The 27,096-nt window shown below is 38.7% G+C and overlaps 2 protein-coding genes across 2 annotated transcripts; both read left to right on the forward strand.

Moving 5' to 3' along the window:
- The first annotated feature begins 1,343 nt into the window (after nt 1–1,343).
- Nucleotides 1,344–2,387, forward strand: p2ry8 (P2Y receptor family member 8). Its single transcript, XM_063005342.1, has one exon. It carries the CDS (start codon nt 1,344–1,346, stop codon nt 2,385–2,387), a length of 1,044 nt encoding a protein of 347 aa, XP_062861412.1.
- A 4,425-nt stretch (nt 2,388–6,812) lies between these two features.
- On the forward strand, nt 6,813–24,042 carry asmtl (acetylserotonin O-methyltransferase-like). The gene is made up of 14 exons (XM_063006321.1): nt 6,813–6,857; nt 9,359–9,471; nt 9,553–9,684; nt 13,074–13,121; nt 13,219–13,283; nt 13,398–13,462; nt 13,558–13,666; nt 16,323–16,704; nt 17,810–17,981; nt 18,137–18,321; nt 18,419–18,551; nt 22,551–22,691; nt 22,787–22,909; nt 23,536–24,042. The coding sequence occupies exons 2-14, from the start codon at nt 9,379–9,381 to the stop codon at nt 23,742–23,744; spliced, it is 1,857 nt and encodes a 618-aa protein (XP_062862391.1). The 5' UTR covers nt 6,813–6,857; nt 9,359–9,378; the 3' UTR covers nt 23,745–24,042.
- The last annotated feature ends 3,054 nt before the right edge of the window (nt 24,043–27,096 follow it).

Below are 27,096 nucleotides of genomic sequence, written 5' to 3' on the forward strand. Positions count from 1 at the left end.
TGGATTGTAAGTAGAAAAAGTTTTAATCTTCTCTGCAGGGAAACATGACACAGAAAGAGTCTCACACAAAGGCTCTGTGAATGTGATAACATCTTATATACTCTTGTTGGTGACCTTGTAGAACCGTAGAAGATTCCACAGTTAACAGAGTCTTCTTAGCTAGAACATAGGAGCTGGTCTAAATCAGTTAGAACTGGGTTTTGGATGTCATACAATGCAATTGACGCACTTCTTATCACATACACCATGTACTGTACACATCCAGTAACATTCTATTGTAGCAGCATTCTTAAAATATTGGAACATGCCATAAGCATATCCACATTAGTAAGTAAGTAGTAAGTGATTATGTATTAATACTTCTAGTGTAAATAAACATTTTTCTCCCAAGAATTAGTCTTTAAAAACAAAGATGGGCAGTTGCTTACCACCTTATCCAATAAAGTTGCTAATCAGTTCAAAATCCCCATATATTTTAAAAAGATTGAGGAAATCCACAGACATTGCACTCTGTGTAAGGCAAGGCCAAAAACCACTGATGAATATATGTGAACTCTGAGCACCGTAATAGTGTTGCATGAGAATCCACCATGCAACTTTGATAAATATAGCCACATGGGCTTGAGAGTACTTTGGAAAACAACTGTTACTTAACTGTTACTTAACCGTTTTGTGCATTTTGGCTGCGGATTCTTTGTCATGATAAGTTCTTATTGCACTGTGAACAGATGGATTTATACCAACATTGAAAATATTGACATTGACTGTATCACACAGAAATACCTCAGGCACCCAGGTGGCGCAACAGAATATTTTGCCAGCACACTAGCCCCGAGATTCTGAACAGCTCTGCTACCGGTCGGCTGGGCGCCATCTAGCGGGCACAATTGGCAGTGCCTGCAGCAGACAAAAAAAATTGGCTACCGTGTCTGCTAGGTGGAAAAATGACCGGACTAAGTGGGTGGGGTCTTCATACACTGTGCAAGGACCCTGGTTAGCAGACCGAGGCTCCTGTGCAGAAAGTGGATGAGCCTGATATGTGAATCCACCGAAGCACAGCTGTAAAAGAAGGGGTCCGCAAGGACTGTGCACTCGTCGGAGAAGGGCGTGAGCTGGCAAATATAACCTCCCCTTTCGAATGCAATCGGGATCCCCAGCAGCGGAAGACAAATTGACTGCATAAATAAATAGAAAAAAAAGATACCTCTCTGTTTGGTTTTATAAATTGTTTTACAGCATGTACTTTGTGGGCTTAGGTAAAATAAAGAACAGTACATCTACTACATCCAACTTTTTCTGTCTCTCTATTCAATCACAGATTTTGGAGGAAAACGACCTGAAACATGTCCAACCACAGTGGAATTGATAATGCCACCCTATCAATATTGCAGAACAAGTGGTCTAATAACCTTATCTCAGCCATCTACGTCATGGTCACACTTGTAAACCTGAGTGGCAATGGAGTGTCCATGTGGGTGTTGTTGTTTCGCACGTCGCCAAAGACTCCTTCCATTATATTCATGATTAACCTTACAATCACTGATCTCGCTTTGGGCTTAGCTCTCCCCTTCCAGATCCTGTACCTAATGCAAGGCTACAACTGGACCCTGGGCTCAGCCATGTGCAACATACTCACTGTCATCTTCTTTGCTAATATGTACTGCTCAATTTTGACGATGACCGCTATCAGTGTTGAGCGCTACCTAGGCATTGTAAGACCTATGCAATTCAGAGGGAAAAATGTGAAGCTTAGTTATGCAGTTCTGACATGCATTTTTATGTGGGGCATAGTCCTGGCAGTTCTCAGCCCACTGGAGAAAACGGATCTGACATTTTACGTGAGCGAGCTGAACATCACCACCTGCTTCGACATGCTAAAAAAGGACATGCTTCCATCAACTGCAGACTGGGCAGCCTTCTTGTTTGCCATGTTTGGCATTCTTTTCCTCTGTCCTTTTATAATAACTGTGTACTGCTACATAAGAATAATCTGTGCTCTGGTCAAAACTTCCAAAAGTAACCAGAAAGGTCGTGCCATACGCCTGGCCTTTACTGTTTTGTTCGTCTTTGTTGTCTGTTTTGCACCCAACAACATATTACTGCTGGCTCACTCAGTCACAAAGCTTTTTTATAACAAATCTCTCTACATGTACTATAAGCTTTCCCTGTCACTTAGCTGCATCAACAGCTGCCTGGACCCATTCATCTACTATTTCGCCTCAAAGGACTTTCGGCGTAAGATGAGACAGATGATGAGGCTGCGGAACTTCAGCACATTGGACACAGAAATGTCTGAAGGCCGCCGAGACAGCATGTTCTCAGCTCGGACTGGATCTATTGTTAAGGGAGACAATGAGCCCATTAGCCAGGCCCATTCAAGTTTCTAGTTTAATACTCTTAAAATAATGGTGCCAGATACATGTTAAACAAAATTAACTAAATTAGTGAAAACCCAGCTTTTATTATTATTATTTAAAGAATTAAGACTTTATAAGAATTAAGAGTTTATACTTGACCAAAACCCCAAACCATTGCACTTCTAGAATGTGGGGAACTTTGCCATCTGGTCTAAATAAGCTAGCTACATTAATTACAGTATTAAGTTACACAGTAATTATTATTGATTACTAAAGCTAGTTATAATAAGTTGTTCTGTTTTAGCCCAATCAAATTAATTTAAAAAATAACAAAATAAAAAAATAAAAAAATAAGCATCATCTAGCTACATTATGAAGTGCATTTATGGTTCTAAAACACAATTACTACATGTGGTTCAGTTAACTACAGCAATTAAATAGGTCTACTTGGAGCTCAAACAACTGCTAAAAAACAACACACCACAGCAGAAACTTGTGCTGTTAAGCATTTATGTTTTAAACTAGGGCTGTCACATGGTTAACAGTTTTAATCGTGATTAATCCACTGAAAAAAAACTATGCAAAATTTGAAAAGTTATGCACATTTTTATTGCAAGAACATGTTTACCATAAATTTTTTTTTAATAAAATTATGATAAAATTATTAAATCTAAATTATCTTTTGAAAGTCAGCAAATGCCCATATAGAGTTGTTAACAGTTACCCATCTTTGAGGCAGTTATTTAAAATGACAAGTCTGTTCACATTATCTGGCAAAAGCAAAAGGCTTGTGATATTTTTTATTTGTTCAGGTCAGGGTAAAATCAGTTTTAAGATTGATTTTCATTTCAAAAGAACTAAGAGAAAAAAAGAAAAGTTTTTTTTCTTTTCCTCCAGAAAGCATTAGGTTTGTATGTCATTGATGAGTTGATGAGTAACTAGTGGATTTGCACCTAACTGTTCTTTTGTTTCTACTCATGTTTGTCTCTTAGTTTGCTCATTTTCTTGGTAAATGCATTCTGTGGAGTTCAGTAGTACTGCTCTTAAAAACCTTTCGCCTTCCTTTCTCTGTTCTTGGTTGGTCAGGGTCAGTCCCATGGTACTACTCCCGAACTTTGACATCTTTCTTACATAATTGTTCTTGAATTATTATTTTTTATTATTATTGTTCTTTAGTTGTTATTGTTTTTTATATTTTGTTTCCTGGTTAAGTCTGCAGGCTGCAGAGGTAAATCCTCTAACATCTGCTCAGGTACTGGGTTACATCTGGCGCTTCTGTTTGAGGCACTCACCAGGGAGCAAGGAGGAAGCCAGTCTGCTTATGTAAGAATACAAAACAAATCCACTTTTGTATTATTATCATTATCTTATTGTAGTATTGACCAGGCTTTTATGTTAAACATTGATGCTTTGTAAAGTTACATGAGTGTATAGAATGTAAATAAGACTTTATGCTCACATTAAAATGACTGGCAGTGAACTAAAGGGCCTAAATTACTAATAATAATAATAATAATTAAATAACACAAAAGTTCATAAACATTGATTAAAATGCACTTTTAGGGATTACAGACATTTATAATGTAGCTTTTACTGAAGTATTTTTGCTTTACTTATTTAAATAAGTAAGTAAAAATGAAGTAATACTTATTACTGCTGTATGTAATCTTAATTGCATTAAATAAAATAATTGTTTTGTGTTTTCCTGGTTTACAGTGTTTACATTTTCTCCCATTTGAAGCATACCCTGACTTTCATATGTAAACCTTTCTTAAATAAAGCTTTCTTCCAAAACCATTTTGATACTGTCCTTCACAAACACACAGGATGAGGTTAGAAATCAACTGTCATAACACAGCTGTGTTTTGGTTATAATTGGGGTAAAGTGTAAAGCCCTGCTAGGATCACTTGCATGTATATAGATCATATCAGTTCATTTTACGGAAGATACCCTACGCTGTTGCGTGCAAGCTGTGGGTAGTGTTACGCCAAGAGACTTTTATCCTCCAACAGAAATTTCACCGAAGAAAGACATTTGGGGAAGGGGAGGGGGGGGGGGGGGGGGGGGGGGGGGGGGGGTTATGTGTCAGTACCCATAAATAGCCCCTGAACATAGTTCAAACCTAAAATAAACTCTAAGATGAAGAAGAAAAAAGAAGAAAGTCCACGATCATGGACGTTGGAATTTGTAGGATCTGCAGATATTATGATTTTTGCTAAAGCTAATGCACAGAGTTTCAATAGTAATAATAATAATAATAATAATAATAATAATAAGTGTGGCATTTGCAATAAAATGAAGAATAGAGATGTGCTGGTAAAAAATTATCACTGTAGTTAATGTATTTAGCTGAACTATTCACTAATGCCTTGTGGTAAAAAGAATGGGCTTGATGGACGCATTAATTTGACAGAGGATTTTGAGCTAAAGGCTAATGACTGTGAGGATAAATGGACCCCAAATTCAGGTTTAAGAGACTGATAGGAGGTCAGGAGGTGATCAGAAAGGAACATATGTCTATTTGTAACATCTATAAAGTAACTTATAACTTTAAACATAACATAACTTGTATAAAATAGTATGAATGTTCCCAAATCTTTATAAGTTGAATGATACAAACCCCATTTCTGGAAAAGTTAGAACTTTTGTAAAACACATTAAAAAGAGGAATCAGTCATTTGTTTATTAATTTAAATATTTATTTAAACTTTTGCAAAAAGACAAAAGTTTACAATCATGGACCCCAGAACTGAAGATATTACAATATTCTGATGACCTTTCCAGCTCACTGTGGCCTTTGCAAAATGATGGAGAAGTACTGCTATGGAAATTATCACTGTAGATAATGTATTTGCTGCACAATCTACTAACTCTTATAGGAAATAGATACAAGAATGAACTGTGGTAAAAAGGGAGCTTGATGGAGCAGTGAAAGGCATTTCTTCAACAAAAAGGATTTCGAGCGAAAGGCTAGTGACAGTGAGAATAAGTTGACCCCAGAATCAGGTTTAAGGGACGGATAGGAAGTCAAAAGTTAATCAGTGAGGAACATATGTCTAATTGTAACATTGTTAAGTAAAAAAAGTAAGTAAAATTAATAAGAAAAGTGATGGAAAGCACTAAACACATCCCTGTCCCAACTTTTTTGGAGCGTGTTGCAAGCATTACATTCTAAATGTGTTAATATTTACAAAACAATATTGAAAACATTGACATTGGAAATCTATTCTTTCTACCTTTATAAGTTAAATGAAGATAATTAACAAAATGCATATTCTTTTTACCGTTTCACAAAATGTCCCAGAAAGACAGCAAAACAGTAATCCCAAGCAGAACCAAAGCTTGGTTAAAGAATCAGTCCTGGAAAATCCTTCAAAAGCCATCGAAACTCAATGAACTGGAAGCTTTTGGATGAGAAGTATGGGCGAAGATTCCACAAGAGAGGTGTCAGAAGCTTGTTAGCACCTTCCGAAATCGCTTATTAGAGTTCAAGGCAAAAGATGTTCCACAAAGTGCTAAGGTTGGGTGTTAAATAAACATTTGTCAAGAGAACTAGGATTTCAACTTATGTTATTTAACACTCATGTTATGTTTACGGGTCAAATTGACCCGTCTCATAATCTAAAAAGATATAGTTAAAAGTATTTTTTGGTATAAAACTTAATTGATTTCACTTATTAAGCCAAGCAGAAGGAGTTAATTATGAGATATAAACAATGATTATTGGGATTTTTTGGTTTCTGACACTTTTAGATAATTAAACATGCCCCAGGTCAAATTGACGAGAAACGAACATAACAGGAGGGTTAAAGTGCTTGTATGTATCAATTAAATACTTCTGTTTGCTTATATACAGTATATATATATGTATGTATGTATGTATGTATGTATGTATGTGTGTGTATATTTTATTTCTCTTCAGACTTTTTGTTGTATATTTTCATTCATTTCATTCAAGTTCTTACGGACATTAACCATTATGACCGCATTCCAAAAATTATTAATGCTAATCTGTGTGTTAGAGGTCCTTAACAAGTTTCATTTGGTTGGTGTTTTACAACAATTGATGATGGGCAGCACGATGGCTCAGTGGGTAGCACTGTCGCCTTACAGCAAGAAGGTCCTGGGTTCAAGTTTGCATGTTCTCCCCGTGTCTGCATGGGTTTCCTCCGGGAGCTCCGGTTTCCTCCCACAGTCAAATGAGGTGAATTGGAAATACAAAATTTTCCATGACTGCGTTTGACATTAAACTTGTGAATTGATGAACCTTGTGTAACGAGTAACTACCGTTTCTGTCATGAACGTAACCAAAGTGTGTAAAACATGACGTTAAAATTCTAATTAATAAATAAACAATTGATTGTTTGGCTCCCTCTGGTGGACACATGTTGGTATAGTTCTAGACGTTTTGCTAATGCGCATGCGCTAACACGCTCCTCCTACATCGTTCCTGTTTAACTTGCTGATGACAGAGAGAGGGTTCAGCTCCAGCATCGCAGGTAAATCACTCAACTATTGAAACTGCTGCTCGCTGTTTATACTTAAACTAATACAAACAAAAGTGTAAACATTAAATTAGTGATTATCAATGCTACAGGTACTTAATAATGCTGTTAGATTCCACTTAATGTCTTAAGGCAGAGTAAGAGATTTAGATGTGTATAATTGGGCTGTAAACTGAAACTATTTTAACATTTAAAAGCCTCAGCTGTAATCGGATTAGTAAGAATGCATTAAACAGCATGTGCATTAAAGTATCTGTAGTTAAACCACGTTGTCGAGTCATTACTGGGTCAGTAAGAACCTGTTAACCTGGGCATCGATCGCAAGTAGTTACGTTAGAGGATCTTCACTTTCTGTTTACTTTTCATGTTAAACAGATTGCTGCGGTGGGTCCAAAGCCAATTTCGAAAGCACTTTGGACTATCCAACAGAGACCCTCACTGTAACCAGGAGTTTAGAGTAGCCAATTCACACATACAGCGAATGTAGGCAAGTATCAAACCGATCAACCATAATATTAAAACCACCTCCTTGTTTCTACACTCACTGTCTATTTTATCAGCTCCACTTACCATATAGAAGCACTTTGTAGTTAAACAATTACTAACTGTCGTCCATCTGTTTCTCTACATGCTTTTTTTTGCCCCACTTTAGGCTGTTCTTCAATGGTCAGGACTCCCTCATGACCACCACAGCAGGTATTATTTAGGTGGTGGATGATTCTCAGCACTGCAGTGATACTGACATGGTGGTGGTGTGTTAGTGTGTGTTGTGCTGGTATGAGTGGATCAGATACAGCAGCGCTGCTGGAGTTTTTAAATACAGTGTCCACTCACTGTCCACTTTATTAGACGCTCCTACCTAGTTGTTCCACCTTTTAGATGTAAAGTCAGAGACGATCGCTTATCTATTACTGCTGTTTGAGTGTGTCATCTTTGAGACCTTTTATCAGTGGTCACAGGACGCTGCCCACAGGGCGCTATTGGCTGGATATATTTTTGGTTGGTGGACTATTCTTAGTCCAGCAGTGACAGTGAGGTGTTTAAAAACTCCATCAGCGCTGCTGTGTCTTATCCACTCATAGCAGCACAACACACACTAACCATTGAAGAACAGCATGAAAGGGGGCTAACAAAGCATGCAGAGAAACAGATGGACTACAGTCAGTAATTGTAGAACTACAAAGTGCTTCTATATGGTAAGTGGAGCTGATAAAATGTACAGTGAGTGTAGAAACAAGGAGGTGGTTTTAATGTTATGGCTGATCGGTGTAGAGGTGCGTGATAGTGCACAAGTTTGATTTTTAGCTACTGTCACATGGAGGCACATTTAAAGGTTTCATTTCCTTTTGATTTATGATTTACAGACTAATATTTAACATGTTTTCATTTAATTTAAATAATAACATTAATTAATTTCCTTAATTTTATTTTACATTTTCTTTCAATCAACCCAAAAATGTGCTTATTTACTTGAGCAACATGGTGACTCAGTGGGTAGCAGTGTCACCTTACAGCAAGAAGGTCCTGTATTCGATTCCCAGGTGGGGCGGTCTGGGTCCTTTCTGTGTTCAGAAAGATGCCAAACCAAACCATGGTATGTTAACATGTTAACATGGAACTGAGGAGATCTTGCAAAACTCCACGTTGGACCTTGGTACCTTAAGCTGTGAGGCGGCATTTGCTGCATTAGCATAACTGCTACAAATAAGATTGGCACAACATAAGATCAGCACTGCTCACTTCTTTCTGTATTATGATGTACATAGTTCACACCCGAATATTTATTTGTTAAATGTTTTCATTTATTTTTACAAAAAATGTTTTATTATAAAAGCAAATCCAAGCTTTATTAACTTTACATGCAATTATCACACTTTTGACATTTCACATAGATTTCCTGAGTCAGCTTTGATTCTGTAGGGATGAAACTATCACTGATTTTTTACATACAGGCATGAAATTAGTTTCTTGGGTTGCTCAGGTGGTGCAGCAGTAAAAACACATGCTTTAACCAGTGCTGGGATCTCGAATACATTGTATCGAATCTCAGCTCTGCCTGCTGGCTAGGCTGAGCGACCACATGAACAACGATTGGCCTGTTGTTCAGATATGGGTGGGATTAAGCCGGATAGGGACTCTCTCATAACTAATGCAACTAACGTCAAAGTGTAGGTGATAAAATGCATACGGCTGCTGCCCACGTGTTGGAGGGGGCGTGGGTTAGCTTCATTCTCCTTAATCAGAGCAGGGATTGGCATTGGTGGAGAGGAAGCATGACGCAATCGGGCAATTGGACACGCTAAAATAGGAGAAAAAAAGGGGGAGAAAATACATTAAAAAAATGAAATTAGTTTCTTATCAGTAATGTAAATTATTAGACCAGACATCCCCTGATTGAGTGTACAACAAAGGTATGTTTTTGCTTTAAGCTTTATGTTTTATGACTAACATTATATAAGTAATACATTTTTCTGTCTTACTGTTTTGGTTGTCAGGGTAGACCTCAAAAGACACCATGGTGTTAAATCCAGTCATATCGAAGCTAAGTGGTAAACTTGTTGTTCTGGCCAGTGCATCTCCAAGAAGGCAGGAGATTTTAACAAATGTAGTAAGTACTTTGGAACAGTTTTATGTAAAGACCTAGCATAATATTTAGTGTATTCATTATATATGATGCTTCTGTGTGCAGGGTTTACAGTTTGAGGTGGTACCTTCATGGTTTAAAGAAACCCTTGACAAGACCTTGTTTAAAACGCCTGATGAATACGCAGTGGAGACGGCAAGACAAAAAGCTCTGGAGGTGGCTCAAAGAATGCCCTTTGTGAGTTTATTTTTTCCACATCAAGGGCTCTGATTGGTTATTTAGGGTTTAGAACTTACTAATCATGTTTGTAAAAAGTAACCTCTGACCTCTAACAAACCTCTGGAATTAAATGAATGATGTAGTACAGAATGATGTGGTTCAGCACAACATGTGTTAGTTTTTTATTAATCTGTTTTGGTTTTACCTATTTGATAGGCTTTTAATATATTGATGGTTTAGTTCTCTATGAGTGTGAAAGTATGTTTATGTCTTTAAAATGTGTAAGAAATTGCTTTGTTTAAAGTGCTTAATTGCAATTCCACCAGCCAAATTTCAATGTTTACAGAAGTGCTAAACAAATAAATGGAGTTAAATTACAACCCGAAATCAGAAAAAGTTGGGACAGTATGGAAAATGCAAATAAAGTAAAAATGTAGTGTTCCTTACATTTCTGTTGACTATTTCATGTTTTCTCTGCTCAACTTAATTTCATTTGTTAATAAACATCCATTCCTGCATTTCAGGCCTGCAACACATTTAAAAAAAAAGTTGGGATGGGGGCAATTTAGGGCTAGTAATGAGGTGAAAAAACTAAATAATGATGTGATTTCAAACAGGTGATGTCAACAGGTGATTGTAATCATGGTTTAGTACAAAAGCAGCGTCCAGGAAAGGCTGAGTCTTTGATGAGCAGAGATGATCAGAGGATCTCCAGTTTATCAACAAATGTGTGAGAAAATGATTGAAATGTACCTCAAAGAAAGATTGGAAGGGATTAGCATATTGCTCCCTCTACAGTGCATATTATCCTTAAACGATTCAAGGAATCAGGAGAACTTTCAGTGTGTAAAGGCCAAGGGCACTAGCTGAAGCTGAACGCCTGTGATCTTCAATCCCTCAGACACCACTGCATCAAGAACTGCAACTCAACAATAGCTGATATAACCACATGGGTGAGGGATTACTTTGGCAAACCTTTGTCAAGCACTACAATACAGAGTTACATGCACAAATGCCACTTAAAACTTTACTGTGCCAAAAAGAAGCCTTATGTTAACCATGCTGTCTGCAGTCCTGACCTGTCCCCAATAGAGAATGTGTGGAGAATTTTGAAACAAAAAATGTGACAACGACGACCCCGTACTGTAGCACATTTTAAGACGTGTTTGCAGGAAGAACGAGACAAAATAAAACCTGAAACACTAAATCACTTGGTATCCTCGGTGCCAAAATGTTTTTTAAGTGTGGTGAAAAGAAATGGCAACATTACAAAGTGGTAAATGCTTTACTGTCCCAACTTTTTTTTGGAATGCGTTGCAGGTCTGAAATGCAGGAATGGATGTTTATTAATGAAATGAAGTTGAGCAGATAAAACATGAAATATCTCAGGTTCATCCTGTCTGCAATCAAATAAAAGTCAACTCTGTGTTTTTTTATTATTTGCATTTTCCATGCTGTCCCAACTTTTTCTGATTTGGGGTTGTAAGTATTTACTGGTTTAGAATTATTTCCCTAGCTTCTTGATGCTTACTAGTCCTTGTAGCTTTTCTGGGACAGAGGTAAGCCTAGTGCAGGGGTGGGGAACCTTTTATCCACTAAGGGCCAGATTAATAATTACACATCTGGTCACAGGCCGCATACTACAATGATGCAACATACAGCCAAATAATACAGGCTTTATAAATGATGCTGATGGCATGTAGTGTTTATATTTGATCTCGGACTTACCTTATCATCATTTCAATGTGACGGTTGTGAATGTTTGGTCTTGACCAGCTGTGGAATATCTGGGGGCATTGACGTTGTGGCAACACGTTTTTTTGCAAGTGACAGCTTTGAGAAGGTTCACAGTGGTATGTGGTTCCAAACAGTGATGCCATCTTAAGTGCATGTTTCCTTAAATTTGGAAATTCTTGAGCACTTATATTTTGCTTGTAGAATTGTAGCAGGCCCATGTTGCTGTGCCTGGCACGTAACTGACAGTTATTTTGAAGTTCAGTGACCTCAAGCTGCATGCACTCTGGTACATCAACTGCATTTACATTGAATGGTGTTGCAAACATGTTAAGATCTTGTTCTTTTGCTTTCACATCTTGAAGTTGTTGGGAAAACACCTCTAGCAAATGAGCACATTCCTTTGCATATTCTGTTGTTCTCTCAGGCACAGGATTGTGATCACGAAGAGTAGGGAAATGCCCAGTGATTCCCTTTTCGAGTTGCATTTGCCACAACTTTAATTTGGCTTCAAATGACTTTACATGAGAAAAGAGTGTGACCAGGAGCTGGAGCTGGAGCCCTTGGAGTTTAACACTGAGCTCTGACAAATAGCTTGTGATGTCAACCATGAACGCCAAATCACAGAGCCACTTGACATCACTGAGTTTTTCCACATATTTCCCTTTCATTTCCATGAAACTTTTATAGTTTGCCCTGCTTAGCCATCGCACCTCACAGTAGTAAACCAAATCTCCATAGTCTGTTTCCAGGCTTTTTAAGAATTCCTTGAATTGTCTTTTATTCAGCCCTCTGCTTTTAATGAAGTTCACACAGGAAACAACCGTTGTCATCACATCTTTCATACAAAGTGACTGTGAGCACAGATTTTCTTGGTGAATGATACAGTGACATGTAACTAAATTGCTTGGATCCAGACCAGGATGTGTCATTTCTTTTTTCAGAAGTGCCACCAATCCTTTATGTGTCCCCACCATTGCTGGTGCACTGTCTGTAGTAACTCCACTTAGTTTGTTGAGAGATAAACCATAGGAGTGCACTGTTATTATTAGTTTTTCAAAAATGTCCTCACCTCTGGTTGTATCGTGCATCCTCTCTTGTCTCAAAAAGATTCTCCACAAATTAAACATACTGGCTTTCTTTTTACTTCTACAAAAAAGAAATCCGTTGTCCATTTTTCTTGAAAGACGCGACATTCATCATCAACTTTCCTGCGCTTCGACATTTTTACAAACTTAAACAAAACAGAAAGATGCAGCTAATTGGACGAACCTACAGTCACGGTTGTTGCAGCTCATTGGTTAATTTGATATATGCGTCATCATTAATTGCGGAGACAGAGATGCCTGGGCTGCTTTGTTTGCCTTGTTGCGATGCGACACTGAAACGGATTATGCAGAACAGATGATTATGATGATTAATTGCATAAAGCCCAAACAATAAAATCTAGGAAATATTTTGCGGGCCACATTTGATTGTGTGGGGGGCTGTATACGGCCCGCGGGCCGGAGGTTCCCCACCCCTGGCCTAGTGGGTAGAGTTTTGGGCTATCAGTCAGAAGGTTATAAATGCAGCTTGTGTTTTCCTTTGCGTTATGAATGTCCTGACACATTTTAGAAAGTATGTTGCTAGCCTTTGAATTGAACTTATATCTTCACATGTGCGGAGCTCAGAAACACCTAAAAACGCCAGATATTGTTATTGGAGCAGACACTGTCGTGGTATGTATATATTTTTGCATACATTTCATTATTACATTTAAAGTAAAAGTGTTTAAAAGTCGAAATCTCTTCATTTGTCTTTGTTTTGTATTTTCAGACAGTAGATGGTTTGATATTGGAAAAACCTGTTGATAAAGAAGATGCCTACTGCATGCTATCCAGGTACTTCTGTTAAAAAATAAAAAAACATGAGAAAAATGTGTTGTACATATTCAGTATTGTATATATGCAGTTGTTTTATAGAATGTCATAAGTAACCAATCTTGTTATTTTCAGGTTGAGTGGAAAGGAACACAGTGTGTATACAGGAGTGGTCATAGTCCTCTGTCATGAGACAAAAGGTACATTGAAAAAAAAAAAGAACACTTAGCCAGAAAGATCTTGGGCTAGAAATAAGTTATTGTAAGTTATCTATTTTAATTTAACTATGTTTCAGGTGAAGAAATAGAATACAAAGTGGTGGACTTTTATGAAGAGACAAAAGTCAAATTTGCAGAGCTGTCTGAAGAGATGCTTTGGGAATACATTAACAGTGGAGAGCCCATGTAAGTCAGTTTTTTTTGTCAGCCTGCTGATTTTTGTGTGCCCCTCTGCTTGGTGTTAACACATTCAAAAATGAACTTTACACTTTGCAAGTAAAGTTAAGAAATGTACATGGTATATTTGCTTTACCTTTATGAATATAGTGAAGGGAACCAACATTGGACCACTTTGTTTTAATCATTTAATATATTTTCATATATCCTCTTCAGATTTACACACATAACATTAAAACCAACTCCTTGTTTTTACACTCATTGTCCATTTTATCAGCTCCACTTACCATATAGGAGCACGTTGTAGCTCTACAATTACTAACTGTGGTCCATCTGTATCTCTGCATGCTTTGTTAGCCCCCTTTCACCCTGTTCTTCAGTGGTCAGGACAGGTATTATTTGGGTGGTGGATCATTCTCAGCACTGCAGTGACACTGAGTTGAGTTTTTAAACACCTCACTGTCACTGCTGGACTGAGAATAGTCCACCAACCAAAATATCTAGCAAACAGCGCCCCGTGACCACTGATGAAGGTCTAGAAGATGACCAATTCAAACAGCAGCAATAGATGAGCGATCATCTCTGACTTTACATCTACAGTACAAGGTGGACCAACTAGGTAGGAGTGTCTAATAGAGTGAACAGTGAGTGGACACGGTATTTAAAAACTCCAGCAACGATGCTGTGTCTGATCCACTCATACCAGCACAACACACACTAACACACTACCACAGTGTCACTGCAGTGCTGAGAATGATCCACCACCTAAATAATACCTACTCTGTGGTGGTCCTGACCATTGAAGAACAGGGTGAAAGCAGGCTAAAAAAGTATTTAAAGAAATAGATGGACTAAAGTCAGTAATTGTAGAACTACAAAGTGCTTCTATATGGTAAGTGGAGCCGATGAAATGGACAGTGAGTGTAGAAAGTGTAGATAATTGTACATAAAGCAACTATACAAAGTATACATAAAGCAACTTATTACTTAATGTTAATCAGTAAACACATGCACATGGGAGCTGTTAATTGATCGACTATTTGTGTGGCTAAACTCTAAACCTGCTGATTGAAAATGAACATTGAACCACCTGTCAGAACTGATGGTGATGCGGTAAAGCTGGCCTCAAAAGTTCTCTCTTAGATTCGTATTTTATTTAAGTTATCATTTAAATTCAACAAGTTTATTTGTAGGAATTTTTTTGCAAAACATTATTTTTTGGACATGTCAGGTAAAAATTTTTAGGTTCTGAGGGTATTGATGAGCAAGCCCACACTGGCAAGAAAAAAAATATGATTAGGAAACCTTGGGAGGAACCAGACTAAAAAGTGTGTGGAACCCATCCTCATTGGAATGGCTTAGGACATTTGAATATATTCAAGCAGATGAAATAAACAGATAAATAGGTAAAATAATTTACATTTTAACAATAACTTTATAAAAAGAATTAAGAAAAAACTAATAAAAAATAAAAAGGGCAAAATAATCAATAACAAGTAAATTGTGTGGAGTATAGCATGAGACTCTGACACCCCATTTGTAACAGCAGCAAAAGTATTTTCCAAATAAGGGGTGGCTCGGTGGTTCAGTGGGTAGTACTGTCTCCTCACAGCAATAAGGACCTGGGTTCGATCCTCAGATGGGGTGGTCTGGGTCCTTTCTGTTCTCCCTGTGTCCGTGTGGTTTTTCTTCTGGAGCTCCGGTTTCCTCCAACAGTCCAAAAACATGCAAGTGAGGTGAATTGGAGATACAAAATTCGTCCATGACTGTGTTTGACATTAAACTTGTGAACTGATGAATCTTATGTAATGAGTAACTACCATCTCTGTCATGAATGTAACCAAAGTGTAAAACATGATGTTAAAATCCTAATAAATAAATAAATAAATATTCCAGATATTTCATCACATGAGAAACGTTTAACTTTTGACTAGTCATTGGATTGTTTTCCCTCACTTAATTAAATAAGAAGTAATTATCATAATGGTATGTCTTTGTTTCACACTGTATTAACAACCAGTGTGTTATAATTATAGTATTTAATTTTCAAAAAATTTTAATTAAATAAAAAAAATAAAGCATAATAAATGAAACAGAGTGTACAGTGTAATTGTAATCAATATACATATATTTGTACTCAATACAAAAAAATCTATAGTTTTAACTCAAGCAAGCTAGAACACTTCCTGTCTGTAGGGCAAGTGCTGTGTTTGTGGACCTTTATGTGGCCTATAACTGTATTATAGTTATTTTGGTTGTAAAATATTTATTTAGTAAGTTATAAAATAAAACAAAATATAAAGTCTACAATTGTAACCCCTTGCTGAAAGGCATGCTAGGTTGCAATATGAAATTCTTTCTGCTTTTTTATTTGGTAGGACAAAAAACTATCTAAGCTGATTCTTTACATCTGATGGTATATACCATGGCCTGTACTATTTAAGTTGTATAATAGACAATGACACTCTTTGTAAGTGAAAACCCCATAATTTCTGAATGTCAAAAGATTTTTGAATGCCAAGAAATGATGCTGAACTAAAGTCATGTGTTCAGTTAAATTGTAAGACACTGTTTTCTTGCCAAACCTTTTTTTGTAGACCTTCTGTTTTCTGACTGAAGATAAATGTAAAAACAGTTCCAGATTCCCATTATGTTTTCTTGACAGGGACAAGGCTGGTGGTTATGGGATCCAGGCTTTGGGTGGTATGCTGGTGGAATACGTCCAAGGAGATTTTCTCAATGTGGTGGGCTTCCCACTTAATCACTTCTGCAAACAGCTGGGAAAGATTTACAACAGCCCACCTGAGAGCCCAGCTCACAAGATAATATGCAAGGGCTCTGCAGGATCTGTTGGGCACCGTCCCTTCATCTGTAGTCTGCCCGAAGAAACTACACTATTAAATTCAACGTGCTTCAACAACTCAGACTCTGCTGGCTGTCGGTCCAATCAGGAGCAGAATGTGGTGGAACTCAAGGGGGCTAAGTGCAACTCGGAGGTCATTCCCAACAAAATAGTGGATCTACTAGATGGATTTAAAGCTTCAAAGGTACACAGTGTAATGATGTTTTGGCATTTAAATTCTTTTGCCCTGCTACACAAAACATTTTAACTTTAATTGCTTATAACGTGTGATCTGATTTGTATTCTAAATTTAAAATACTTGGTCTGCAACAATACAGGCAAATCCATATTGTAATTTAATAGTGATACACATATTATATACATACAATCATGTGCCTTCAACAACTGGTAAACCTGTAATCTCCGGGTTAGATTTACTACACTTACTACAGAATTCATCAAATATGATCATTTCTAATAAAGTCTATAAAATATTATGTATCAAACAGGCTTAGAACAATGGTGGTAAATCAACAGCAAAGGCCTAGTAATTGTTAGATTGGCTTGCAATAATTTAATTTAAATAAATATTTTGATGCGTCAAATCAATGCTAGCAAACCTATTTGGAACATTAAAACCACTTAAAAAACTGAAAAAATGTTTGTTGTGTTTGGGTACACACAATATAGGCCTGCTCGTCTGGTTTTTAACCTACCTAAACGGTGCCACATCACCCCACTGTTGCGTTCTCTTCACTGGTTTCCTTTAGCTGCCCGCATTTAGTTTAAAACACTGATGCTTGCCTACAAAGCCAAAAATGGACCAAGCTGCTTTCGAGGTCTAATAAAACCCCGCTCCGTACCACACAACCTCCGAGCCACTAATCTCGCTCGACTTGATCCTTCACCCAGAACTCGTGTACTTGCACCCAAGTGGTGGAACGAGCTTCCTTTTTATTTTAATTTTAAAAGATGTCTCTTTTCTCTGGGACAGCTGAAAGTAATAATGTGGAGTGTTGTTCACATACTTTTGGCTATATATTGCACTTCTGCAGTATCGATATTTGGTATTGCAACCATAAATTGGTTTTACTTGATATATTCATACACTGTATAGCCTGAATATTAATTCTGTAAGCCTATAGTAAGATATAGCTTGGATATGAATTCTGTATGCCTATAGTAAGATATAGCTTGGATATGAATTCTGTAGGCCTATAGTAAGATAAAGCAGTGGACCACATAAACATTACTATACAGTGACTGGATATTTTTTTCAAGTAACTAATTTATCTTATGCTGTCTACAAGACTTTATTCATAGCATCCAAGCTGGGAGTGTTTGATGTTTTGAGGGACTCTGGCCTCACAGTGGAAGAGGTTGCCAACCGAATCAACTCCTCTTTGCTGGGCACTGAACGGTTACTTGAAGCAGCTGTATCATTAGGACTTCTGTGTAAACTCAAATGTGAAGCTAACACTGGTATGTGGGCCCTGTTGTTTTAATGGAACACTGATTTCATTGAGCTGGCATTGTCTGTTTAAGATTAGCTGTAATGTCATAAATTAAGAAAAAAGTTAAGCAAAGACTTGACCTTTAATGTATATGACCGGTACTCTGTGTGCATTGTGTTCCAGTGTACAAGAACACAGAACAGGCCAGAAAGTTCCTGGTATCAGACAGCCCTCTCTCTCTGCATGGCTACATCCTGCACTGCAATGAAACAGTCTGGCCACTCTTCTCTCACTTAGAGAATGCTGTCAGGGAGGGCACCAATCAGCATGAGCGGGCACTTGGGAAAACGACTGAAAATCTATTTCAGGTTAAACAGCATAAAATTGTCACAGTAATTGACCCTTTTAACGTATTATGTAATATTAACACCATTTTAATATTTTGTGTTATTTTTCCTGTGTTAGGATGCATATTACAGAAAAGATGATGCTAAGATGGGCTTTATGAATGCAATGCACAGTATTGCAAATGTGACTGGAAGAGATTTAGCTACAGCATTTGATCTGTCTCGCTTCAAAACAGCCTGTGATGTTGGAGGTAGCTGTATTGTTTATATGACTATACTAAACAGTCAGAATGCTAGGAAGGTTTCAATTTGGTACTTAGTATCCAGGCATTTGCTGTTGTATTAGGTACAGTATTTATTCAGAACCTCTGAACCCATTTTGAAGAATTATTAGGATTAAAATTCATAGCTCAAAGCAGCATTTAACACCGACATGCTATAACTAAGCATTCAGCTTTTGTGCTGTTCAATGAATGATCTGCCTGCATGCTTTTCATTCAGCTATGTATTTAACATACACTGACGAGGCATAACATTATGACAGTGAATAACACTGATTATCTCTTCATCATGGCACCTGTTAGTGGGTGGGATATATTAGGCAGCAAGTGAACATTTTATCCTCAAAGCTGATGTGTTTGAAGCAGGAAAAATGGGCGAGCATAAGGATTTGAGCGAGTTTGACAAGGGCCAAATTGTGATGGCTAGACGACTGGGTCAGAGCATCTCCAAAACTGCAGCTTTTGTGGGGTGTTCCTGGTCTGCAGTGGTCAGTATCTATCAAAAGTGTATCTATCAAAAAGTATGCGGCTATGCAGCCTATACACCTTTCTATCAGAACCAACATTAACTTCTTCAGCAATTTGAGCTACAGTAGCTCGTCTGTTGGAGGCCAGCCTTCGCTCCCCACGTGCATCAATGAGTCTTGGCCGCCCATGATCCTGTCGCCAGTTTACCACTGTTCCTTTCTTGGACCACTTTTGATATATACTGACCAGACTGGGAAGAGCTGCAGTTTTGGAGATGCTCTGACCCAGTCGTCTAGCCATCACAATTTGGCCCTTGTCAAACTCGCTCAAATCCTTACTCTTGCCCATTTTTCCTGCTTCTAACACATCAACTTTGAGGATAAAATGTTCACTTGCTGCCTAATATATCCCCTAACAGGTCCCACCCACTAACAGTGTTATTCACTTCACCTCAGTGGTCATAATGTTATGCCTTGTATGCTGGGTCAAAGACTTATTTTTATAATAAACATACCACATTTAATAATATTATAATATAATAATAATAATAATAATAATAATAAATAATACTGGTGCTGGTCATAAAATTAGAATATCATGAAAAAGTTGATTTATTTCAGTAATTCCATTCAAAAAGTGAAACTTGTATATTATATTCATTCATTACACACAGACTGATATATTTCAAATGTTTATTTCTTTTAATGTTGATGATTATAACTGACAACTAATGAAAACCCCAAATTCAGTATCTCAGAAAATTAGAATATTACTTAAGACCAATACAAAAAAAGGATTTTTTAGAAATGTTGGCCAACTGAAAAGTATGAACATGAAAAGTATGAGCATGTACAGCACTCAATACTTAGTTGGGGCTCCTTTTGCCTGGATTACTGCAGCAATGCGGCGTGGCATGGAGTCCATCAGTCTGTGGCACTGCTCAGGTGTTATGAGAGCCCAGGTTGCTCTGATAGTGGCCTTCAGCTCTTCTGAATTGTTGGGTCTGGCGTATCGCATCTTCCTCTTCACAATACCCCATAGATTTTCTATGGGGTTAAGGTCAGGCGAGTTTGCTGGCCAATTAAGAACAGGGATACCATGGTCCTTAAACCAGGTATTGGTAGCTTTAGCACTGTGTGCAGGTGCCAAGTCCTGTTGGAAAATGAAATCTGCATTTCCATAAAGTTGGTCAGCAGCAGGAAGCATGAAGTGCTCTAAAACTTCCTGGTAGACGGCTGCGTTGACCTTGGACCTCAGAAAACACAGTGGACCAACACCAGCAGATGACATGGCACTCCAAACCAACACTGACTGTGGAAACTTTACACTGGACCTCAAGCAACGTGGATTCTGTGCCTCTCCTCTCTTCCTCCAGACTCTGGGACCTTGATTTCCAAAGGTAATGCAAAATTTACTTTCATCAGAGAACATAACTTTGGACCACTCAGCAGTCCTTTTTGTCTTTAGCCCAGGCGAGACGCTTCTGACACTGTCTCTTGTTCAAGTGTGGCTTGACACAAGGAATGCGACAGCTGAAACCCATGTCTTGCATACGTCTGTGCGTGGTGGTTCTTGATGCACTGACTCCAGCTGCAGTCCACTCTTTGTGAATCTCCCCCACATTTTTGAATGGGTTTTGTTTCACAATCCTCTCCAGGGTGCGGTTATCCCTATTGCTTGTACACTTTTTTCTACCACATCTTTTCCTTCCCTTCGCCTCTCTATTAATGTGCTTGGACACAGAGCTCTGTGAACAGCCAGCCTCTTTAGCAATGACCTTTTGTGTCTTGCCCTCCTTGTGCAAGGTGTCAATGGTCGTCTTTTGGACAACTGTCAAGTCAGCAGTCTTCCCCATGATTGTGTAGCCTACATAACTAGACTGAGAGACCATTGAAAGGCCTTTGCAGGTGTTTTGAGTTAATTAGCTGATTAGAGTGTGGCACCAGGTGTCTTCAATATTGTACCTTGTCACAATATTCTAATTTTCTGAGATACTGAATTTGTTTTTTTTTATTAGTTGTCAGTTATAATCATCAACATTAAAAGAAAAAAACATTTGAAATATATCAGTCTGTGTGTAATGAATGAATATAATATACAAGTTTCATTTTTTGAATGGAATTACTGAAATAAATAAACTTTTTCATGATATTCTAATTTTATGACCATCACCAGTATATTATTATCAATACAATTATACTACTACAGATGTCACTTGTGGTGATGACTGTGAATGATGATGCAAATGTTTATATTTTAGGATTTATTTTAACCCTAATATTGGACTGTTTAGCATAGGGGTTCTCAAAGATCTTTTAGACAAAAACCCCTTAAACTAAAACAAACTGGAAATTTATTTTATGAATATGTATCTGTATGGAAATATATACGTAGTACATGAACTCAAATGTGAAACTTACACTGGTAGGTGGACCCTGTTTTTTTTTTTAGGTGGACAAATTATTTCACTGTGCTGTCAAAGTCTGATAAAGCAGATATAACCAATCATTGTTTTCTTCATGCTTTTTATTACTTTAACTGTTGAACTTTTTAGATAAGAAGGACTGTATGGATCTGATTTTTAACTCTGATATTTATAAATAAAATTGCACACCTTCTAGCGAGCCGTCATCTCCAAAACTGCAGCTCGTGTGGGGTGTTCCTGGTCTGCAGTGGTCAGTATCTATCAAAAGTGGTCCAAGGAAGACACAGTGGTAAACCGGCAACAGGGTCATGGGCGACCAAGGCTCATTGATGCACTTGGGGAGCGAAGGCTGGCCCGTGTGATCCGATCCAACAGACGAGCTACTGTAGCTGAAGAAGTTAATGCTGGTTCTGATAAAAAGGTGTCAGAATACACAGTGCATCACAGTTTGTTGCTTATGGGGCTGCATAGCCGCAGACCAGTCAGGGGGCCCATGCTGACCCCTGTCCACTGCCGAAAGCGCCAACAATGGGCACACGAGCATCGGGACCACGGAGCAATGGAAGAAGGTGGCCTGGTCTGATAAATCATGTTTTCTTTTACATCACGTGGGATGGCCGGGTGCGTGTGTGTCGCTTACCTGGGGAACACATGGCACCAGGATGCACTATGGGAAGAAGGCAATCCAATCAAGCATCTGTGGGATGTGCTGGACAAACAAGTCCAATCGATGGAGGCCCCACCTCGCAACTTACAGGAGTTACAGGATCTGCTGCTAACATCTTGGTGCCACATACCACAGCACACTTTCAGGGGTCTAGTAGAGTCCTTGTCTCGATGGGTCAGAGCTGTTTTCAGCAAAAGGGGGACCAACACAATATTAGGAAGGTGGTCATAATGTTATGCCTGATCGGTGTACACAGGAATATGATAAAAATTTTTTTTTAGTTGTGATGTGTTTGCTGTCATATTGCTGTACTGGTCTGTTTATTGCTGCATTTTGCACTTTCTATGGCAATTACATTTAGAATTAGTTTCAAGTGGACAGTGTAATAGTGTTTTATTTTACACCACAGGTTGTACTGGTGCCATGGCATATGAGTTCGCCAACGCTCATCCTGGATTGTCTGTAATTGTTTTCGACTTACCACCAGTTATTAAAATAAAAGGTCACTTCCAACCTAAAGAGCAGGACGGCAGAGTGTCATTTGTTGCAGGTCAGATTAAATAATATTATAAATTGTGTTAATTAGTTAAAATGTTGTTTTATATATATTTGAATATTTTTGCCCTGGTTTTTTTATGGAAATAGGAGATTTCTTCAAAGATGACCTGCCCAAGACAGATCTTTATATCCTTGCAAGAATTCTCCATGATTGGTCTGATGACAAAGTACATGAAGTTTTGAGTAAACTGTCCAAGGCATGCACTCCAGGTAGGAGCAAGATCTTGTTCTTATATTTGGATTTCATTTCCAATTCTAGATTGTGAATCTGCTGCTGCCTGCATAACCCCAAATTTGATCAAGGAGAGCCAGATCAGCACGTTTCCTCCAATACATGTCCAGTCTGTGGGTGTAGTCGCTGACTGCATCTTTTCACCTGCACGAGTCGAGTTCATATGTGGATCAGCTTTGTGTACAGAGAGACACACCCTGATCAATACATTATTCCCCGACTCTGTGAAGGTGCCATCAACCAGCCAGCAAAGGCCGTAATTGCATCAGTCATGAGGTCCCTTCCGGCACCCTGCCCTTGAACAACAGCCAATCGTTGTTCATGTAGGCGCCCAGCCTGCCGGGTGGCAGAACTGAGTTTTGAACCGACTAGGGTGTAGGGCTAATTTGTCATGGGGTCGGTGTACCCACCAACTGCATTACCGCCTTAAGTCAACATTGAAAATCCAGAGGGTTGCAAACCTGGTCCATGAAAGTTCAGTGATGTTTACATTTGTTTATTTAGATCAGCTTGATAACTTTTTGAGACTATGATTGATGAGCACTATTGCAAAACTGACATGCTGGTCATTATTTAAATATTATTCATGTACCATGTGGTGCAGGCTGCGGTTTGCTGCTCTCAGAGATCTTGCTGGATGAGGAGAGGACCAGGCCAAGCCGGGCTTTGTTGCAGGCGCTCAGCATGACAGAAGGAAGGCAGAGGAGCAGCACTGAGTACAAGGATTTACTAAAGAAGCACAGCTTTACTCTTGTACATACCAGATACACAGGCAACCTCCTGGATGCCATGCTTTTTGTAAAAGATGGCTAAACTGGTCCAACTGCTAGTTTTTACCCCTTAAATCTATGTGTTTATAATGGAAGATATTTTTAGCCTATTTGGGAACTTAAACTTTCCAGAAATAAATTCCCTATGAAATGTTTTGAGTGCACTTTTTAATTAAGCTTTATTCTAAACATCTTTAAATTATTATAATTAATCTTAATGATTAGACTCAGGACTTTAAAAGTAATTAATTTATAATATGGCATTGTACTCTGTTTGAAATCTTGATTGTATGCCCCTGGAGTCCCTCTAAAACTATTAAAAATACCAAATTTTGCAGAGACATATCAGAATCAGTTTTCGACTCACATGCTGGTTTTTTATACAATTCAAACAATTAGGGTTTTAGGGCCTCGCTCAGGACCCAACAGTGGAGGCCAGGCAGTGATGGCGCATGAACCACAGGTCATCTTATTACTAGTCCAGTACTTTTTATCGCTGCCACATGTTTAGTATGTTTACTACATGCTGTTTTAATTTTCTAATAATTCATTTTTAGTTTAATATAAGACTAAAATTTGTGAACGACATTAGCCTCTATGCTTTCTAGTGGGGTTTGCTTAGTGGTGGTGTAACCCAGAAACTTTTTGTAGTTAACTAAAGTATAACTTTGACCTAAGGCTAACTCTTAGTTAAAACACTTATGGCAACATATAACCATTAAAAATATCAACATTAAAACCACCTCCTTGTTTCTACACTCACTGTCCATTTTATCAGCTCCCTTTACCATATAGAAGCACTTTGTAGCTCTACAATTACTGACTGTAGTCCATCTGTTTCTCTACATACCTTTTTAGCCTGCTTTCACCCTGTTCTTCAATGGTCAGGACCACCAAAGGACTACCACAGAGCAGGTATTATTTAGGTGGTGGATCATTCTCAGCACTGTAGTGACAATGACATGGTGGTGGTGTGTTAGTGTGTGTTGTGCTGGTATGAGTGGATCAGACACAACAGCGCTGATGGATTTTTTAAATACCGTGTTAACTCACTGCCCACTCTAATATACACCCCTACCTAGTTGGTCCACCTTGTAGATGTAAAGTCAGAGACGATCGCTCATCTATTGCTGCTGTTTGAGGTGGTCATCTTTTAGACCTTCATCAGCCGTCACAGGACGCTGCCCACGGAGCGCTGTTGGCTGGATGTTTTTGGTTGGTGGACTATTCTCAGTCCAGCAGTGACAGTGAGGTGTTTAAAAACTCCATCAGCGCTGCTGTGTCTGATCCACTCATACCAGCACAACACACACTAGCACACCACCACCATGTCAGTGTGGCACTGCAGTGCTGAGAATGATCCACCACTTAAATAATACCTACTCTGTAGGGGGTCCAGACCATTGAAGAACAGCATGAAAGGGTCCTAACAAAGCATGCAGAGAAATAGATGGACCACAGTCAGTAATTGTAGAACTTCAAAGTGCTTCTATATGGTAAGTGGAGCTGATAAAATGGACAATGAGTGTAGAAACAAGGAGGTGGTGGTTTTAATGTTATGGCTGATCGGTGTATATCTAATTCTTTGTGTTACTGAACCTATGGTGGCATCAATAATTTTCAAATTTAAAACAGAATCAATAATTACTCTAAAGAGTTCCAAAAGCTCTTGTGGAGAACATGTTAGATGAACAATCACCTTTGCAACACTCCATCAATCATGCCTTTGCATAAAAGGCTCATGACAGGGCAATTGAAGGACCAGAATCTAAATGACTTTGATAACTCAAGCAAAAAGGGTCTTTGTCCAATGAGGTGAAATTTGAACAGCAAGCACTATGTCTGGTGAACAACAGGCACTGCATATTACCATATTCATATACCATACCATTCAGTGAAACATGGTGGTGACAGCCTCATGTTACGGGGGTGCTTTTCAGTGGCAGGGATAAAGAGACTGGTAAGAATTGAGGGACAGTTGACAATTTATCCAAAACACCACTATATTGGCTTCAGGGCAAGTCTCTGTCTTTGAGTAGCCCAGATACAGTGGGGCCAAAAAGTATTTAGTCAGCCACTGATTGTGCAAGTTCTCCTACTTAGAAAGATGAGAGAGGTCTGTAATTTTCATCATAGGTACACTTCAACTATGAGAGACAAAATGAGAAAAAAAAAATCCAGGAAATCACATTGTAGGATTTTTAAAGAATTTATTTGTAAATTATGGTGGAAAATAAGTATTTGGTCACCCACAAACAAGCAAGATTTCTGGCTCTCACAGACCTGTAACTTCTTCTTTAAGAAGCTCTTCTGTCCTCCACTCGTTACCTGTATTAATGGCACCTGTTTGACCTCGTTATCTGTATAAAAGACACCTGTCCACAGCCTCAAACAGTCAGACTCCAAACTCAACCATGGCCAAGACCAAAGAGCTGTTGAAGGACACCAGGAAGAAAATTGTAGACCTGCACCAGGCTGGGAAGAGTGAATCTACAATAGGCAAGCAGGTTGGTGTGAATAAATCAACTGTGGGAGCAATTGTAAGAAAATGGAAGACATACAAGACCATTGATAATCTCCCTCGATCTGGGGCCCCACGCAAGATCTCATCCCGTGGGGTCAAAATGATCATGAGAATGGTGAGCAAAAATCCCAGAACTACACGGAGGGACCTGATGAATGACCTGCAGAGAGCTGGGACCAAAGTAACAAAGGCTACCATCAGTAACACACTACGCCGAGAGGGACTCAAATCCTGCAGTGCCAGGCGTGTCCCCCTGCTTAAGCCAGTACATGTCCAGGCCCGTCTGAAGTTTGCCAGAGAGCATATGGATGATCCAGAAGAGGATTGGGAGAATATCATGTGGTCAGATGAAACCAAAATGGAACTTTTTGGTAAAAACTCAACTTGTCGTGTTTGGAGGAAGAAGAAAAACCCAAGAACACCATACTTACTGTGAAGCATTGGCTTGGAAACATCATGCTTTGGGGCTGTTTTTCTGCAAAGGGGACAGGACGACTGATCCGTGTTAAGGGAAGAATGAACGGGGCCATGTATCGTGAGATTTTAAGCCAAAACCTCCTTCCATCAGTGAGAGCATTGAAGATGGAACATGGCTGGGTCTTCCAGCATGACAATGATCCCAAACACACCGCTCGGGCAATGAAGGAGTGGCTCCGTAAAAAGCATTTCAAGGTCCTGGAGTGGCCTAGCCAGTCTCCAGACCTCAACCCCATAGAAAATTTGTGGAGGGAGTTGAAAGTCTGTGTTGCCCAGCGACAGCCCCAAAACATCACTGCTCTAGAGGAGATCTGCATGGAGGAATGGGCCAAAATACCAGCTACAGTGTGTGCAAACCTGGTGAAGACTTACAGGAAACGTTTGACCTCTGTCA

This window comes from Trichomycterus rosablanca, chromosome 12 (genome assembly GCF_030014385.1).
Source record: "Trichomycterus rosablanca isolate fTriRos1 chromosome 12, fTriRos1.hap1, whole genome shotgun sequence".
In the NCBI taxonomy this organism is placed as follows: domain Eukaryota; kingdom Metazoa; phylum Chordata; class Actinopteri; order Siluriformes; family Trichomycteridae; genus Trichomycterus; species Trichomycterus rosablanca.